Genomic DNA, 18718 nt, shown 5'->3' with positions numbered 1-18718 from the left:
TGAAAAAGAAATATTACTAACATACTAAATGTTGAGGTTAATCTTTAAAGCACGAATTAACTTAAATTTTTTCTAAATTTAAGTCGCGTATCGGGACATAAAAATGTATTAAATGTACCCGATCTTAAATATAAATGAAGTAATATAATAAATTATGAGAAAATTGAAGCATCGTTGGCCTGTTACCCTTGACATCGACCCTCAATTTTATTGACTTGGCTTTGTTAAGGTAAAGGGAAATGATTCCACAGTCAGGCCTAAAATCAATGCCAAAATTGTTGTTTATGATTATTACTACAGATCCAGTTTATTCATTTTGTTTATTGAAAAATAAACAATAATGTTCAAGATTTTCCGTATTTCTTAATTGACGTAGAATTTATTATTATTTGTCGAATCAGATTATTTTGTTTGATTTCCTTTGTGTTTCCATTAACCTAACATTTTCAGATAAAGACATTGTTTTGTTGACCATAGGAATTAAGATTTATTGCAATCGTATCTCTAGAGTATATTTATTATAATAGTACTCTAAAACTCATATTTTGGTTATTTTTTAGCCTTAATAGCAATACAAATAAATAAGTAAGTAAATAAGTAATATGCTTTATTGTCACTGAAAATTGTACAAATTTTATGGACAAAGCTTATAACAATAAGAAAAGAAAGAAGAAAAAAAATAATTCGACTAGGTTTGTGGCCCTTTCAAACTGATGTCTATAAATGTTTTCTTTGAGAAAACCCCAAAAAAATAAATCGTTACGCGCTAAGTCACAGGATCTAGCGGGCCATTTAATTGTACCACGTGTACTTATCAGTCGATCAGGAAACGTTTGATTGAGGAAGTCAACAGTTGCTCTAGAGTTGTGAGCTGAACACCCATCCTGTTGGAAATAAACCTCCTGAAAATTAATGGGAAGGCGTCGAACTGCCAGAATGATCTCATTCTGTAAAAGTTGTAAATATTTGGGCCCGTTTAGGTTTCCATTGATACAAAATGGACCGACAATATGGTCGCCTAACATACCATTCCAAATATTTAACTTATTTTAAAATTTAACTCGCTGGACAGTTCGAACATTCAAGTTAACTTCCCTAGCAATTTGTACACTATTGCATGGTTCGCTAGCTTCCACAAAAGCACAAATATCAATATCCCTGTTTTGACGCTCCTCATCGACAGGTCTAACACGTGGTTCATTACCTTCATGACACTTTTTACAACTGTTTACACATCCCGAAGTTTGAAAATGTTTAATGGTATTTTTAACTGTTGTAACACTTGATGAGGGTCTATTTTCGAAGGGAACAATAAAACCAATTACTTCGCGTATCGAATGACCCTGAAAGTACCATGTTACAAGTTGCTCTTTTTCTTGGACGGTATACAATGTAATAGGCATTTTATTAATTATTTGTTTATTCTTTCAGAACTTCGTTTAAAAATTTTAATGTCAATGTGACAATTACGACAATTCGTACCTACTGTGAAATGAATATAGAGGTGGAAACGTGTAACATGTCACAGCGACTGCCAGTGTGTTGTATGGTCAATCAAACAATGTCGTGATTTGTATAGAACGGGCAGGGTATAGCTAATATTTTGATGAGCTACAGCCATAATGTTACTATATCACAAACTTTAAGGCAGAATTATTGAGTCGCTCAGAAGCACAATGGCCTAAGTGTAAAATTGATGTTTTGAGATATCGGCAACTAAAGAATTGAGCTAAAAATGAAACTAGTTTTTATTAACCAGTATTATTCACTTATTATATATTCACTCACACAATCATTCCTGGAACCTTGTACATTATATAATTCGAATGAGTTAAGATTAACAAAAAAAATCTTTTTTTATACAAAAAAAGTCAGTTAAGCCACTATGTCAAATATGTACGAAAAAACATAAAACTTTTGCTAGGGTCACCTATCCATCTGTTTCCGATCCAATATCATTATCTATTGCCACCACGTTTGTCTTTAGGTTTGTGTAGAATTCATGATAGATCTGCGAAATGTAAGGAAGAAGACTCTAAAGGCCTTTATATTTAAGTTGCTCTATGGGTCTTCCAGCAGGATAGAGGATGCCCAAGTAGAAGTCTTCTCTTTTTTTCTGAAAGTCGTCTGTCCTTTTTTTTGAGACGTCAACACAATTAAATAATACCCTCTCGTTGTTAGAATATTTAAAATAAATTTTGAACGGCTCTTCTGCTTTGAACATTATCCACTTCATTTTAATCCATTCTACTTTTATATCTTGCTCTTTTTTTCGGTTTGTTAGTAACTTCTCTCGTTTTTCAGTACACTTAAAATTTTCAGAGATAATTTTAAATACCTTAAGTCTTAAGTTTATTATTCTTTTTGGAACTGGAAATAATTTTCACCCAATCGTCTGACAAACAAAGGTCTTTAAAATATCGTTTTTGTTTTTCGATCCCTCCAAAGTCTCTGTCACATGGCAAATAAGAGTGACCGGAAACTAGAAACTTGTGATGTATGACTGTGATACTGAAAGTATTGGAGACAGTCATGTATGTACAAATGAATTCCAGTTTAATATTTCGATTCTGACCGCCATATTGATTGCAGTACAAGATCAAAACCTGTGCGTTAACATACGTTTTTACGTAGTGTAAAATTTCTTGTGGGCCGCGTGAGGCTATGCCTTCATGTCATACATACATGTGTATCTGACCTGTCGTTAGATTGTGGATGCCAAAACAATACGTCCACAGTGTCAGCTGTTGTTTTATCAATCAAATTAAATGTAATTACTGTTGTAATATCTTTATCCTTGGCGGACGTGCCCTTCTCAACCAAATAAAAATGTTGTTTAACCTTTGTCTAACAGATTGTTGCATACCGGAATATGTTTACCCTATGTTATAAATGTTTATATGTTATAAATGTTTACCCTAATAATTACGACAAGACTAGAGAAAAAGTTAGATTTCTACCAGCCCCGAGAACAAGCTGGCTTCCGCTCAAAATTCGGAACAAAGATCACCTACAAACAGTAAAAACCTTAATGGAAAAGTCGCTATAATATAACAGACCACTGCTACTTATCTTCGTAGACTTTCACAAATCCTTCGACACTGTATAATTAATGGAGAAATGCTCAATCATCTGCATTTTGCCGACGAATAACACTTGCTTGGGCGGCGTATGGTTCACTAAGAGACATCTTTAAGAGCAACATCCCGATAGCTATGAAACGGAAGACATTTGACCAATGCGATCTTCCTATTATGACATACGGAGCAGAAACTCTCACGCTCACAAAAAAAAACAGCACTAAAAATGCGAGTGGCTCAAAGGCGCATGGAAAGATCAATTCTCGGCGTGACAAAAAAAGACAAAATAAGGAATCAAGACTTAAGGAAAAGAACAGGTATCAGTGATGTCGAACGTATAGCCAAGCTGAAATGGAATTGGGCAGGTCACATAGGGAGACTGAAAGACACAAGATGGACCAGAAAACTAATTGACTGGCGCCCACGAGAAGACAAACGCAGCAGAGGACGACCACCAACACGCTGGATGGACGACATTAGACGAATATCCAAGAAATGGCCACAAGAAGCACAGAACCGTGAAGAGTGGCGAAAAATGGGAGAGACCTATGTCCAGCAGTGGACAGAAGAGGTTGCATGATAATAATGATCTTTATCCTTGGCTGCATCTTCCATCATTCCACTTCGATCTGCTTCTGCCTTCCGTAGGTGTAACTCTTTTTCTGTTTTCATTCTGCTTTTTTTCTACATCTACACAGCTTTTTATTTTCATGTTATAAGCGTCACATCGTTTGCAAGTGTCAGTAAGAGGATAACGGAAAATCTTCATTAAATATTTTGAGATATTTAAATTAGGTGACGGATACGAATGATTAGGATTTTTGTTGCGGCTATAGTGGGATGTATATTTGGCAAATTTGTTAATAAAATCTTTTATATTTTGAATATCATTTTCCCTTGTCTTATTCTTAGGGGGATGCTTGCCTCTTTTATTCAGTGGCGGAGTGATTAATTCGCCACCTCTTAATTTGTTTATTAAAGCTCCATCTGAGCCTTCCATCTCAAACTTGTAGAGCTTTTTTAAAAAATGATTTGCAAACAGTTACCATATCACCTGATTCTTTGGGTAATGTAGAAATTCGTGTCTTAGAACATGTATTATGATTTTGAGCTGCTGTATGTTGTCCTTTATTAACAGCATTTTTTTTGTATATTAATGTAAGGAGTCTGTAAATTAAAATCAGATAAGTTGTAGAAACTTTGGAAAATATTTTCTCTTTCTTCAAGAGATAACAACAAATGCCGCTTTCATGGACAGCTACAAACTCAATGAAAAAATTGTTTCTCAGACACAATTCTACCACGAGAATTGAGATATGATTTGCCTGAATTTCTTTCCAAATTCAGTGGTTACTTCTGATCAGATAGCTGTCAGAACAGTTAACTCATCCCGGACCCCATCCTATAAAGTGCATACTAGTAACGTTAACCAAGGACTGGAACTTCGTAAAAAAATAATAGATATAAACAGTGTTGCGCAGATTTTTGCATTGGAGAGGTTGAAACCGCAATCAATAGATTAAAAAGGAGTAAATTCCCCGAATTTAATGGACTACATAACGAATTTTTAATTAATATGGGACTTATACCAAGGGAGTTGTTGCGTAAACTATTTTAAAAATTCTCTTTAGTAGTAATATCATCAAGCAATTAAAAAATGTAAAGATAATAGCCATTTCAAAACCTGGCAAATCAAATGACTAATCCGAGAACTTTAGACCCATACTTTTAATTCAGCTATGCCTGCAAACTTTTATGGAGAAACTTATTTACACCAAAGTACCACAGTATTTTACAGAGCCAGCTGGTTTTAGACCCAATTGGAGATGTTGTGATAGATACTAGTACTAAGAATTTATATGGAAGCTGGCTTTCAGACTAGCCCCAAAACATCCGTGGCGTTTATATGACTCACAGCAGCTTATGATACAATGTGGAGACAACAACTCATGATACAAGTTCTTAGAAATAATTATTTGCAAAACAACTGCTCCAAAGATTATTCATTGGTAGCTCCTAAAAGCCTCGTGATAGATCCTGATCTTTAAACCTTAATTGAATTTATGTTGTCATTATTGAATGTTTACTGAATGGAAGGAACAAATTGTTAAAATAAATGGGGTTAAATAAAAAAAAACTTGACTATAAGTACGACAAGGATGTGTACTGTCCCCTTTACTTTTTAATAAGTACCCAGAAGAGATTATTAGAGAGGCTCTATAAAGCATAAATGAAGACATATCCATTAACGGAACTCTAGTCAAGAATCTCAGATACGCAGACGATACCATGCTCTTTGCGTACAGTGGAGAAATGCTGCACAGATTTTGGTTGATCGCAATGCGAAAGGTAGTGAATGGCTCCAAACATTTAAAAAAATATTTCGACAGCGATGGTAGATGTTTTTTTTCAGATTTTATTTTTTATTTTCTTTGGCCGAGTAAAAAGTAGAGAGCAACAGAGAAAGTTTTGAAAAAAATACAAATACCGAATAACGAATGAAAGGGTTCTGCACAAAAACAATCATAAATTCGTATAATTGGTCGGTAATAAGTGTTCTGTTTATAATTTCTAAAAATAATTCCCATTAATGTTAAAAAGCAATATCGTTAACAAATAGATTATTGTTGGTATGACTCAGCTACAACATGCAATATCATATGAATAATGTTAAAACAATGGGACTAAAACCCACAATTGCAATGAGTAATAACGATCAATGTGTTCATTTATATACATATACGTACTCTATTTTTTTAATAATTAAAACAATATTAGTTATTTTCACTTTACTTTCATACAAAATAAGTAACGATGTACATAAATTTTACCTATCAATATTGTAAATACATATTACTTATATATAGGATTAAGCCACAATTTATTAAAATGAAAATTAGATTTGTAACTAATGTTTGACGTTTCGATTTCTACTTTGCAAATCGTTTTAAAAAAGACTATTTTAAAAATTCTAGGAAACAGTATAACCAACAAGTCATTAATCGATTATGTTTATGAAAATTGATGGTTGATTTATTTGGCGTCGATCTTGTAGGCAGTAGCCTTCTTTTGGACAAAAAAATTCTGAGGGTGTTGTGTGTTTTCTTTTTGTATTATTTGTTTGTGTGTATGTGTGTGTGTTTGTGTGTATTCTTCTAATAGTTTTCTTGTCATATAATGCAGATCATTAGCGTCCTGTATAATCATTACTTGCTATTCTACAAACTTATCTTAATGTGTAGTGTAATTTGTTCACTGGTATATCTATTCACTGGGACATCTGTCGTTGGCAAGTATGAAATGCAGGCATTCTCGCAAAAGCCTAGTCATTTTCGTAATGACTTGGCAGTTTGTATAACGTTTTAATTTTTACGAAATGACTTCAACATTTTAGGCATTTGCGAAACTACCGGAAACGGTAATTCTATTTTGAAACAGTGTTGCAATTTAGGCACAGATCATATAATATAAAAAATTTTTTTCTTTTCCTAAATGAATTATTAAAAGCTCTTCCAAAATCATATTCTTTTGGTGAATAAAAATTTAAAGTCAGTGCAAATGTCCTTGATTGTAGAGAATATTTGGCACCTTTTAAAAACCATCGAAACAATGCTTTGGGTGATTTTCGTAAAGAGGCCTAAAACAATAAAAATGCAGAAATAATTATACAAAAATACAAGTATATAATAATAATTTAATTCATTTTCTCTTCCCTTTTTTATATTATATGATCTGTGCCTAACTTGCAACACTGTTTCAAAATAGAATTATTACCCATGATATCATGAAATTATCGTTTCCGGTAGTTTCGCAAATGCCTAAAAGGTTGAAGTCATTTCGTAAAAATGAAAACGTTATACAAACTGCCAAGTCATTACGAAAATGACTAGGCTTTTGCGAGAATGCCTGCATTTCATACTTGCCTACGACATATCCATTACTTCGCATTTTTTCTTCGATGTTTTCAGTGTATTTTCAGTAAAAGTAAATTTTAAAAGTAATGAAGATCAAAGACACAATTAGACACTTTGTTTTTTTAGATTTTTTTTTTGTGGCATCTAATATTATTTTTATTATGAAGCAGTTTCCCATGTATTAGGATATCTTTATCATACTTTTCTAGAGCTCTTTAAAAACATGTTCTAAGTAGATCTTGAGGAGTAGAGACAATAGAGGCGAATTAAGGTTTCTTTGTCAACTGATAAATGACATATATACCTACTTAGTTTTTGATTATGATAGAGATTATTAGTGACTCTCAGAATATTTACGTTTAAATTGTCAGTTTAAAGATTGAAATCAGCTTATGGTATTTAACTCTATAGTACATTTCACGAATTTGCGTCTTTGGATTATGGATAAAAGCTTTGACTTAAACGGTCCGCTGTGCTGGGAAAGTTCTCCCAAACAAAGCACTGTCGAAGACAAGGAAAAATACGGTTTTAAATGATAATATATTTTACATTTATCTATAGAAGAAAATTACAAATTGTATTTTTTCCACATTGTAAAGGGTGTTTTTTTAGAGGTATAGAAATATAAGTTGGTAACACTTTTTTAACTGTTGGCCATTTTGACAGCTGTCAAGTGATGAACAACGCTTCCAAATTATATAAATTTATTTTGAAAATTGAAGTTCTGTTAGAAATATGTATCGCGCACTACGTCCATTTTATGGTCAATATAATAGTCCATCAGAGCAAGTAATTCGACCAACCATGGAACGTTTTTACACCACGTTTATTCTAAATAATAACATGCATCCACAGACAGCTCGTACAGTGAGTTCAGAAGAAGTTCTGGCTGCTGTAGAGCGTAGCATAAGGAAGACCCGAATCAGTCTATCTGCCATCGTGCACAGCGTTGGATACATGTCCATCGACTTTATGGAAGATTTTGCGAAAATATCTTGCTTTGCGTGCTTACAAAATTCAACTCATGCAAGAATTGAAAGTACATAGAGTAGAGTCATAATTAATGCCTTTTTCATTCCCCAATTGAACAACTATGATGTGTAGGATCTGTCATTTTAGTAAGACGGCGTAACATGTCACACAGCTCGTGCAACAATTTATTATCGAAGGAAACGTTTGGTAACCGCATAGTTTCACGTTTCGGACCATGAATTAGCCTCCAAGATCCTGCGATTTAACACTGATAGATTATTTTATGTGGGGATATGTAAAGGTGCTAGTCTACGCCGACAAGCATGAATCGATTGACCACATAAAGGACAACATTGGCCACGTTATTGCCGATATACAGCGACAAATATTGGAAAAATTGATCGAAAATTTCATCTCTAGATTAGAATATGTCAGAGCCAGCCATGACGGCCATATACCAAAAATCATATTTAATTAAAATACCAAAAGATTATCTTTAGAATAAAGTCAATTTCATGTTTATTAATAAAAATCATCTTTGTTTTATTCCATTTCAAAGTTCTATACCTTAAAAAAAACACCCTTTAATGGTAAGTATATTCTGATAAAATAATAACAATAACACCTAACATTTTTCTTAATGAAAAAATGAAAACATATTAGCGTACAGTGTAATGAAGAATTATATCCATACTCATAATCACTGTCGTCGGTATTGGATTTCATAACGATGATATACGTATAAGCGAATGCTGATGCTCTGTATTGAAATTAAATCTTAACTAACTGTCAATGTCTTTCTTATTTTCTTAATATTCAATGAATTATGCTCTTTTGCTCTGTGTTGTATACCATGTTTTATTTAAATTTCTAAACAAAAGTTTTGGAACATTTAACAAAAACTTTCGGTTTTCATTTCGCGATTAAAAAGTTGGAAAATTGTGGCTAAAGAGGCATCTAATTTTTACTTGTTGTTTTGCCATTCCTGTATAAATGCTGCCTTGTCTTTATTTACCGCTGATCCAAAGAGTTAATTTTTAATTTAATCAAAAAAATTGTTACAATTTTGCACCTAGTAACATACTACTACTGGCTGGATTCCTAATTTTATTGATTTTGATTGGAATATGTTAGTGATTGGAAGTCGATATAACTTCCGGTTTTTTTTCCTATCGCGTGTATAATTCTCACGTTTAAATACTTAGATCTCAACATTCCTTATCGTATCCTGAGAAATTTCGATAAGCTTTTTAATTTAATTGTGTTGGTCCCCTGCTTGGTTTATTATATTTATTAAATATCTAGAATCTGATAGTCTTTTGACTGGGGTGCAATGTGCACAGTCTACTGTAGCCTTACTTAATCTCTCTTGATGTTCTTTTAAATAATATTGTATCGTATATGTATAGCCAACATGTCCCCACTAAGTTGTAACCACATGGAAAACTTTTTTATTATAAATTTTACGAAAAAAATCATTGTTCATAAAGTTCTAGATAATATATTATAAAATATAAAACACAATCATCAGATATCAAATGTTATCAGTAGTATAGGGGGTATGTCAAAAAATATGAATTTCGCTCAAGAGTAAAGTACCTTTGTATTTCACAATATCAAAAAGTTGTTATTAAAAAAAGTTGATCAGAACTAAAAACTACCTTCAAATATACAATTACATACATTTACATTGAAAAAGCAAGTTTTGTTATTTTTACTAATCTTTCTATTTTGAATGAACATTTTTATCTCTTGTGATTATAAAACATATGATAACCGTAATGTTTCTAAATGTTTTCTAACAATTTTACATTTTAAACACGTAATTAATGCATGTGCATTTATTTTGCAAATAGGATAATGTAATAACTAGTGTAACTAACATAATATTATTACTGGAAATAAATAGATATTTATTTTTATGCTCAGTCTACTAATGCCTCGACATATCCACCTTCTCGTTCAATACATTTAATCATTGTATTTACGCAAATTAATGTAATAAATTTCTGTCCAAATGGTTAATATCTTGAAATAACGCTTTCTTGTAGACATTTTCTACCCCGTAAGAAATAACCAAAGAGGTTAGGTCACGGGATATAGCAGGCCAAAAAAGATCGGAATATATGTGTATAACTTTTCCATGGAACATATGTTCAAGATATTCTCTAACATTCAATGTACTGTGGCATGTGGCATCGTTTTGTTGGAAATAAATACGTTGACGTTCTTGAAGGGAAGGTCGTTCATGAAATCATTGATATGAGTTAGTAAAAACTACAAATAACGATCGGCGTTCATAGCTTGGTAAAAACAAGTCCTATTAACATGTTCTTAAAAATGCCACACCACACGTTCGTCTTAACTTAATGTTGGTCACCAGATTTAATACTAAAATTTGGATTTTCGTCAGACCACCAGTGACAATTGTGTGACGAGATCGTCCCATTTGATGAAAATGTTGCTTCATCGGCAAAAAACTATATGTTTCGTAAAGAAGAGTCCACTTCTAATTCCCCTTAAACGGAGGGTACTGCTACCAGTAACACTCATCCTACCAGTGCTGACATATGGGTCAGAAACATGGACCATCTCCAAAACAGACGCAAATCTTCTGCTCGTCTTCGAAAGGAAGATACTAAGAAGAATAATGGGCGCATTCTGTGAGAATGGTATTTGGAGAAGGCGATATAATTTCGAATTGTACGAGAAGTATAAAAAAATAGTAAATGGTAGAGATATAATATCCTTCATAAAAATAGGTAGGCTTAGATGGGCTGGACATGTGTCAAGAGCAAATGAAAATTACCCACCCAGACGAACTCTATTATCGGTCCCAGTGGGAAATAGGAGTAGAGGCAGACCACGACTGAGATGGAGGGACGGTGTAGACGAGGACGCAAGGAAAATCGGCGCGGCAAATTGGCAACGGTTAGCGATGAACAGAAACGACTGGCGAAATAGACTGGGGAAGGTCAAGGCTCAACTAGAGCTGTAGCACCACTGATGATGATGATTAAAATTATATTTCCAGTTCTCTTAAATTTATTTACTATTTTTGTAACAGTGGAATCATTAATATTTTTATTGGAAAGTCTATTATACAACCATGGTTTGAAACCATGGTTGAATCAGTTCTTTGTTATGGCTCTGAAGTATGGACAATTAATGCAGATCTGAAGAGAAGATTGTTGGCAAGGAAGACCAACGAATCTATAAGAAATAACATGAATGCTACAGAAATGGTCATTGACAAAATAGAAAGAAGAGGTTTAAAATGGTTTGGACACCTATTGAGAATGCCTGATGAACGTTGGCCCCAAAAACTTCACAGATGGAAGCCCCCTAGAAGAAGAGAAAGAGGTAGACCTCGACGCTCATGAAATGAAGGAATTAGAAAAGCGATGGAATCGAGAGGTTTGGAGAGCAGCATGCCTTGGACCGGGAGGATTGGCGAAGGAGAACGGGAATACGGCGATAGCCTTCTCCAAAATGTATTGTATTTACAAGTTGGATCCTGTAGTGTAATTTATATATACGTCTATTATTAAAAATAATGGCTGCTTCTCTATGTGTTTTATAACGTTCTCCCACAATCAAAACAATCTCAATTTTATTTTCTGTACTTGATGTTGCAGGCATTTCTACTAAATTTTATAAATACTTTTCAACAATTTTGTCTAAATACAACTGATGTTTTAAAAGTAAATGTCAAACATATCTTGCTATAAACAAATCATATGTTTATCAGTGCATCCTAGAATTCACGTAACTACAGTTAAACTTGCATTGATATTGTAAACAAAAATGTGGATATGTCGAGGCATTAGTAAAATGAGGGAAAAATAAATATCTATTTAAAGTGATATAGGGTTGAAAGCTCGAATAAATAAATTTTATTCAAATAAAAAGCAGACATCCAGCACAGTTTTTATTAAATCTCACCCAAGTACTTTCGCTCCTAGAGCATCTTCAGGGGCATTTCGTCAAAATTAGGCTACCCAACAATTTGGTGAATGTCATATAACTCCTTTACTCCTTAGCGAAATTCATATTTTTTAAAATACCCTGTATACTATTGAAAAAACTTAATATCTGATGATTGTATTTTAGATTTTAGAACATGCAAAACTTTTTATGAAGAATATTTTTTTTTCATAAAATTAATAATAAAAAGTTTTTCATATGGTTCCAACTTAGTGGGAGATATTGTAGTAATACAAATTGACAAAAATTTGACAAAAATAAAAACCATGTACAACGAGCTGGTGGATGTCCAAGATGTAATAATATACAACACTGCACTTGAGACAGTAGACGGATATGTATACCTGGGACAATTAATACATAAATCTGGCTCCTTACTTCCAGAAATCAACAAAAGCCTGAAACTAGCTTGGACCTATTTTATTAGAAATGCAGTTATACTCAAATCGAAGATGCCAATCCACCTGAAGAAAAAAGCATTCAATCTGGGCCCTGATTCTATTTCATTTTGATGTCGAAATTTAAAATCGACTACGCCATGACAGTCGCAATCGCTAGCGATTCTCATTCATTTCGATTGTAGTTAAAACTGGGGGTATTTACTTTATCATTTTGACACTGCTGAAAATTTAGGTTGGCCCTCTTGTTTATTGGCTGCACGCTGCACTACGCTTGTTGATTGTTTGTTTTGTTTACGTTACGTGAACGTCTTTTTTTCTTGTTTGAGTTGTTAAATAATAAGTAGTGGCCATTCTCAATTATATTTTAAATTGAAAGAAAAGATGGCAAGGAAAGAAAAAAGACGATGTGGGAGATCCTAAGTTATAACCATTAAGGTTAATATAACCACTAAGATTTGACTTTATGGTTATATTCTAATATATTTTTAAATTTACTGCAGCTTAATAATACTTACCCTAAACATTTTGGGTATCCTAGAGGCATAAACACCCTCCTCCAAATATGATTCTAATACCCTTATCAAATAATTTGCAGCTTGTTTATTAAGCCAGAATCGCTGCCTAAATTGAGCATTACTTAGTGAAAAATGATTTTGAGTATCCCGTAACATTCTTCTTATCCTCCGTTGTGAGCGTCGGATATCTATCCTCTCTAATTCCTCCGAAACCAGCAAATGTCCGTAAAACGCAGCCATATTAATACTTTTTGCCTCAGTTTTCCTTGCAAGAATCAAAACACAACACCGCCTACCTAAACTGAACCCTGATCCTAAGTTCACTTCTCCCAGTCCAGCCAGTCATGTCAGATTAATTTCGACTCGAAATAAAATTTCAACCACTTTCTTGAAGTTGAAATTAATTTCGATAAATCGAAAATAATTAGTGACGTCGTTTGGTTAGTTCAGCTGAAATTCGCAAGGCTCGCAAAGTCGCATTTCGACGTCGCCATATTAATTTCGACATGTTTTGAGTCGAAATCTCAATTAGAATCAGGGCCCAGTATATACTACCAACCATGACATACGGCTGCGAAACTTGGACACCAAAGAAAGAGGTAATATCGAAACTCAAAGTCGCAAGGTTAATGGAGCGACGCATGCTAGGTATAACAAAGAGAGATCGAAAAAGAATAGAATGGATCAGTCAGAAAACCAACGTTATTGATGTAATCCATAGAATTAAATCTTTAAAATGGCAGCGGGCGGGACATTTAGCGAGAAGAACTGACAATAGGTGGTCCACTAGAATTACACTGTGGTATCCAAGAGGCGTCAAGAGACCAAGAAGACGTCCTAATTTAAGATTGGACTATGACACAAGGAAACAAGCCGGTACAACATGGCACAGAAAAGCGAATTTTAGACAATCGTCGGTAGATATGAAGAATAAATATGTAAGTGAGGCTACACCATAATCGGTAGAATATGCGGATCATGATGATGATGATGATGATTGTAGTAATAATCTTAATTTTAGCAGTCTACTCCATATAGAAAAAATCTTTTTTGGCTACGTTGTGCTAAATTTTAAGTATCTAGTATTTTCTTAGTAATTATTGGAACTCATAGTCCTTTCCACACTACGACCTGAAAGCTATTTTATGCATACCTTCTATGTTGATAGTTTTTGAATAGGCTTTAGCTACCTTAGCTACCTTTAGCTATCTATAGAATGCAAAAGGATGACATAGTATGGCCATGTCGAAAAGATGAATGATCAAAGATAGCCAAAGAGAATTTGAATCAAAATGTTATAGTGGATCCTCACCAACTGTAGGAAGAAGGCAATACTAAGAAGATCGTGGAGACAAGATGTAAATGGTGCAATGGAAGATAGAGGTCTACAAGCAGATGACAGGAACGGTCGCACTAAAATATTCAAGTTTTTATCAATGATTAACTTCAATTACTCGCTTAGTATTTGATCTGTACCAGGAGATTTATTAGTTTTTATCGATCTTATTGCATAAAATAATCGTTGCCTTAGTCATTTTACGTCCTACGTCTTCGCTGAGATTATTCATATAGGTATGGTCTCTGGTCTGGAAATAATTACACTATATAATCTTCCACCTACGTAATTTTTATGCCGTTTCTATAATAATATTTCTCTCTCTGTCTAACAGTAGGTATAGTCAAGTTTTTCCGTTTTATTACTCGAGCTAGTTCGTTGACTTTTTTATTCAAATTGAAGTTGTCATATTTGTTTTGCAAGCTTTAATTTCCTTACATTTTTGTGAATGATACGTTCTTTTGCCTTTCTTATTTTTCTTTTATTATACTTTATAACTCATGGGACCGAACTTTCCTCACGTTAAATTTTCTCCACTTATTTAAAATCTCCAAAATCTCATTTTTCATATTTAAAAACCTTTTTGATTATACCAGAAGTCAATTAATGAGGTAGAGTCTAGTATTTTTTCAATTATCATTTAATTCTTTTTACGGTATTTAGAATATTTTTTAAAGCTTTACTCTAAAAGTCTAAACATACATAGTGTATTAATTCCTATAAGGAAAATTCACCAGGGGGTTTTCTTTCTTTTGAATTTAAGTTTAACTCTCTTCTTTAGATGATATTTAAAAAACCTTAAGTACCTATTTGAATAATAAATTTCTTTATCTTTTAGATTACAGGAATCCTGAAAATGCTGGGTTTAGACGAATGCCAACATACGCTAACAGCAAAATTATCTGGAGGACAAAGGAAACGATTGGCCGTGGCACTGGAGCTACTTAGTAATCCACCGATATTGTTTCTCGACGAACCAACAACGTAAGTGTTGCATTTGTGATTAAATTATTGTCTGTTTGGAATATATTAATAATTTTATGCCAATCACGGGACATGGCGATAAATATAGAGAGAATTTAATTTGTATATGTAAATAATTTTACTAGAGAATCCTGAGTTAAAAATAAGAATATTTCCGGACGAATAGTTCTGGTGACAATTATAAATTTCTTTAAATGTTTAATTATGATGATATTATCGCAAAATTATAATTTTGCGGAATTATTTGAAGTTTATTGCCAAAAGTTGAAAATTTGCAGCGCAAGTCATTATTGCATCATCGTCTATATCATCTTTCCATCTATCTTGACCTGCGCTTATTCCTATTTTCCACCTATATTGCTAACAGGCTTTCTCTGGAAGGGTACTTTTCTTTATAACTTGACACGTATAGGTACTGTCCATTTTAACGTCTCTTTTTATAATAAATATTATTATCCTGACATCTGCTATTTATTTATATTTCTAAAAGATATGATTGTTACTTTTTTTCTGTGAGTTTAGAGGTTAAATGAAGTACCTAACCGAACCTTACCTTCATCCGGTCACTGGTGAGTAGCTTATTCATGGCGAAATCGTGTAGCTTAATCAGTTGATCCTATAGGTCGCTGACAAACTCTGGAAGTGTCTCTTGGTCCGCCTCTCTCTCTGGTAGATTGCCATGTATGATGATCGAGAAGCTTCATCTCTCGACCAGTCAGTAACATTGCTGGAGTGTAACCAGTTGCTCCATGTTGGAAACCTCGGTAGACTAGCAGAAACAGAGACACCAGTTTGTCCCAATCTCTCTGGTTTTCATGTACAAACAAAGACAGGTAGTTGTTGATGGTCCGGTTATGTCTTTCTACTATGCCGTCGGACTGATGATTAAGCAGTGTCATTTTGGTAATCTTAATTCCCAGAAAAGCCATTATGGTCTTCCAAACTTCCGATTTAAAGTAGCGTCCCTGGTCAGAATGAAACAGAAGTGGAACCTTATGTCAGGAAACGACATTCTCAAGCAAAGGCTCACCAACTGTGATTGTTTCTTAGGTCGGGGATTCACAGGTATTAATCAAACGACTCAATTCCTACTATTATAGAATAGAATATATTCCACTTTCCACTAACCGTTTACGTAAGATTATGCTCGCATAATGATCAACTGACCCAATTTGAATTCTTATCAAGGCAAAATAGTTAAAATTACTTTCCCAAGAATAATAGGTTCCTGTGGTACACCTGCTATAGGCGCTTTTTTTTATTTAGGTTACGGGAAATAACCTGAATAATAAAATGGCAAATTGCTGAATTGCAAGTAAAACATATCAAAACAAGATAAAATTTTCATTGAAAAAGAAGAAAAGCCGTAGATAAGCGTAAATAGTAAAATAAGCATAGAATTCAAAAGAGCCTAATAAGCATTAAAAATACTGCATTTTTGGCATATAATCAATATCTTCAGTAATTCACTATTTGTTTTTAAACTTACAAAAAGCATTATGACTAAAAATCCAAACTATAGTGATCATACATAAATAAATATATTATCATATAATACAGTTATTTATGTTTAGTTACTATATATTATAATATTATATTACATAGATTATAATTAGCTATTATAAAACATTACTATATTTATATAATTTGTTGACGCTTTATTAATATAATATTCATGTATAGAAAAAGAACAAAAAATTAATTTATTTACCAAAAAAATAAAAAAAAATGTCCATAGTAATCATTTCTCATAATTTTGTCCTTTTTTAATTAAAAAATATTATCAATTCTTGTTTAATAACATAGAACTGGTTTGTTTCAAGAATTAAATGTCCAAAAAATATTTTTTAAACACATGTTTCAATCAGAATATTAAAAACATAGATAATTAATTGTAGCAGGTGTAAAATTTATATTTAATGTAAAGCTCTTGCAAACCAAAATACGTAATTACACAAATAAAAAATATACCTCCAATCAATATTAACCTTCAGTTTTAACAAATTACTGGTTTCATGGGTAAAATTACGTGTCCAATTACTCCAAAAATGAATATTTTAAACCGATTATTAAATTTAATCTAAAAACAATAATAATTATATATTTTGTTTGTGTTTAACGACAAATATTGTTTTTTGCAAATTCTAACGAGTCACTTAATTTAAAGGGAATTAATAATATGCTAATAATTTTTCTTTATCCTACGTTTTTAATATACTTGCGCCTGGTCTTTCCTGTACTTCTTCGGCCATTTGGTGACTTATCTAAATTCAAATCCAGTTAAGTACCGCCCAATTACTTATTTTACAATTTTGTACAAGATGGTCACATCTTGTAAAGCTCAGTGTATCTACCACTAATATGCTATAAACAATATCATAGAGCCTCAACAGAAAGCATGCGGTAAGGGTTCAACGAACTGCAAAGAACACCTTTTTTACTGCCTTCTCTGACTACAAGAATGCCTTTGATTCAGTCCTGCATAAATAAATAAAGTCGATGATAATATAGTGATCTTTTTAAATCATATAATGACGAAGTGGAGGACTAAAATTCACATTTAACTACCTGGTGAAAATAATATCGAAACTGAAGATATTCCAATTAACCGGGGCCTTTTCCAAAGGGGACTAGTTGAGTACACTTTGGTTCTGTCTAGCGATGATTTCACTATTTCAACTACTTGAACTCCTCCGACTCAGGTTTTAGTATCAAAAAAATAACAATACTGTTGTGACGCAGCTTAATTATCTGTTGCACATTGATGATTCGAAATTAATATCTCCACTCGAAACCATCTAGATTAAATGCTAAAAACTGTTGAAATCAAATGACAATCAGTATGCACTTTGGACTAAACAAGTGCCTTGTTCTAAACCTATTCAGAGAAAAGTTTCAGCCCGGAAGTTTCGATACGCAAGTTGGCCAAAACAAAATGATATGTACAAATATCTCAATGTTAAACAAACTCGAAAAATTGACCATAAACAGATGAAAGCCGAACTAACTTCTGAGTTTGTACGAAGAGTAAGATAGCTAAATCGGCTCACAATTATAACAGGCTTCATAGGGTGTACGGTCATATCTTAATAGGAAAATTTGTTTAAGGCATAAATACATACGCCTGTTCTACGCTTAGCTACTCATTTGGTATTATAAAGTGCTGAAAAACAGACTTAGAAAGTCTTCAACAGAAAGTAAGAACACACAAGTAGCTACAGCCCAACAGACCCATCAACAACAAGTGACCCACATATCACTTAGTTATGGTACTGTAGAAATATTAGCCGAAAATTCAGGAATAGCATCAATGAATGATGATATTTTGATTATCAATTTGATCAAAAGCAAAGTTAATTCAGCGGTTTATAACCACCAATAATGAAAGAACAAGTCCCGAATAAAAGACATGTTTAATGGAACAAACTTGCCTAAGAATTATATCGTAAAATGTCAAATTATAACATTTGCATATGCTAATTTACTATGGTTCAACCGCAACTATGGCAGGTCGTGAAAACGAAAAATT

At 33.0% G+C, this 18718-nt stretch overlaps 1 protein-coding gene across 1 annotated transcript in view; it reads left to right on the top strand.

Moving 5' to 3' along the window:
* Window positions 1-18718, top strand: part of LOC140432409 (ATP-binding cassette sub-family G member 1-like) — a 197766-nt gene that overhangs the window by 131220 nt on the left and 47828 nt on the right. The window contains exon 5 of the mRNA XM_072520287.1: window positions 15044-15189. Within this exon, the coding sequence (XP_072376388.1) occupies window positions 15044-15189 (146 nt within the window). The remainder of the gene's footprint in view (window positions 1-15043; window positions 15190-18718) is intronic.

The sequence above is a fragment of the Diabrotica undecimpunctata genome, chromosome 1, assembly GCF_040954645.1.
Source record: "Diabrotica undecimpunctata isolate CICGRU chromosome 1, icDiaUnde3, whole genome shotgun sequence".
In the NCBI taxonomy this organism is placed as follows: domain Eukaryota; kingdom Metazoa; phylum Arthropoda; class Insecta; order Coleoptera; family Chrysomelidae; genus Diabrotica; species Diabrotica undecimpunctata.
Note: the sequence above shows the minus strand (reverse complement) of the source record. Positions and strands in the feature narration are given on the sequence as shown.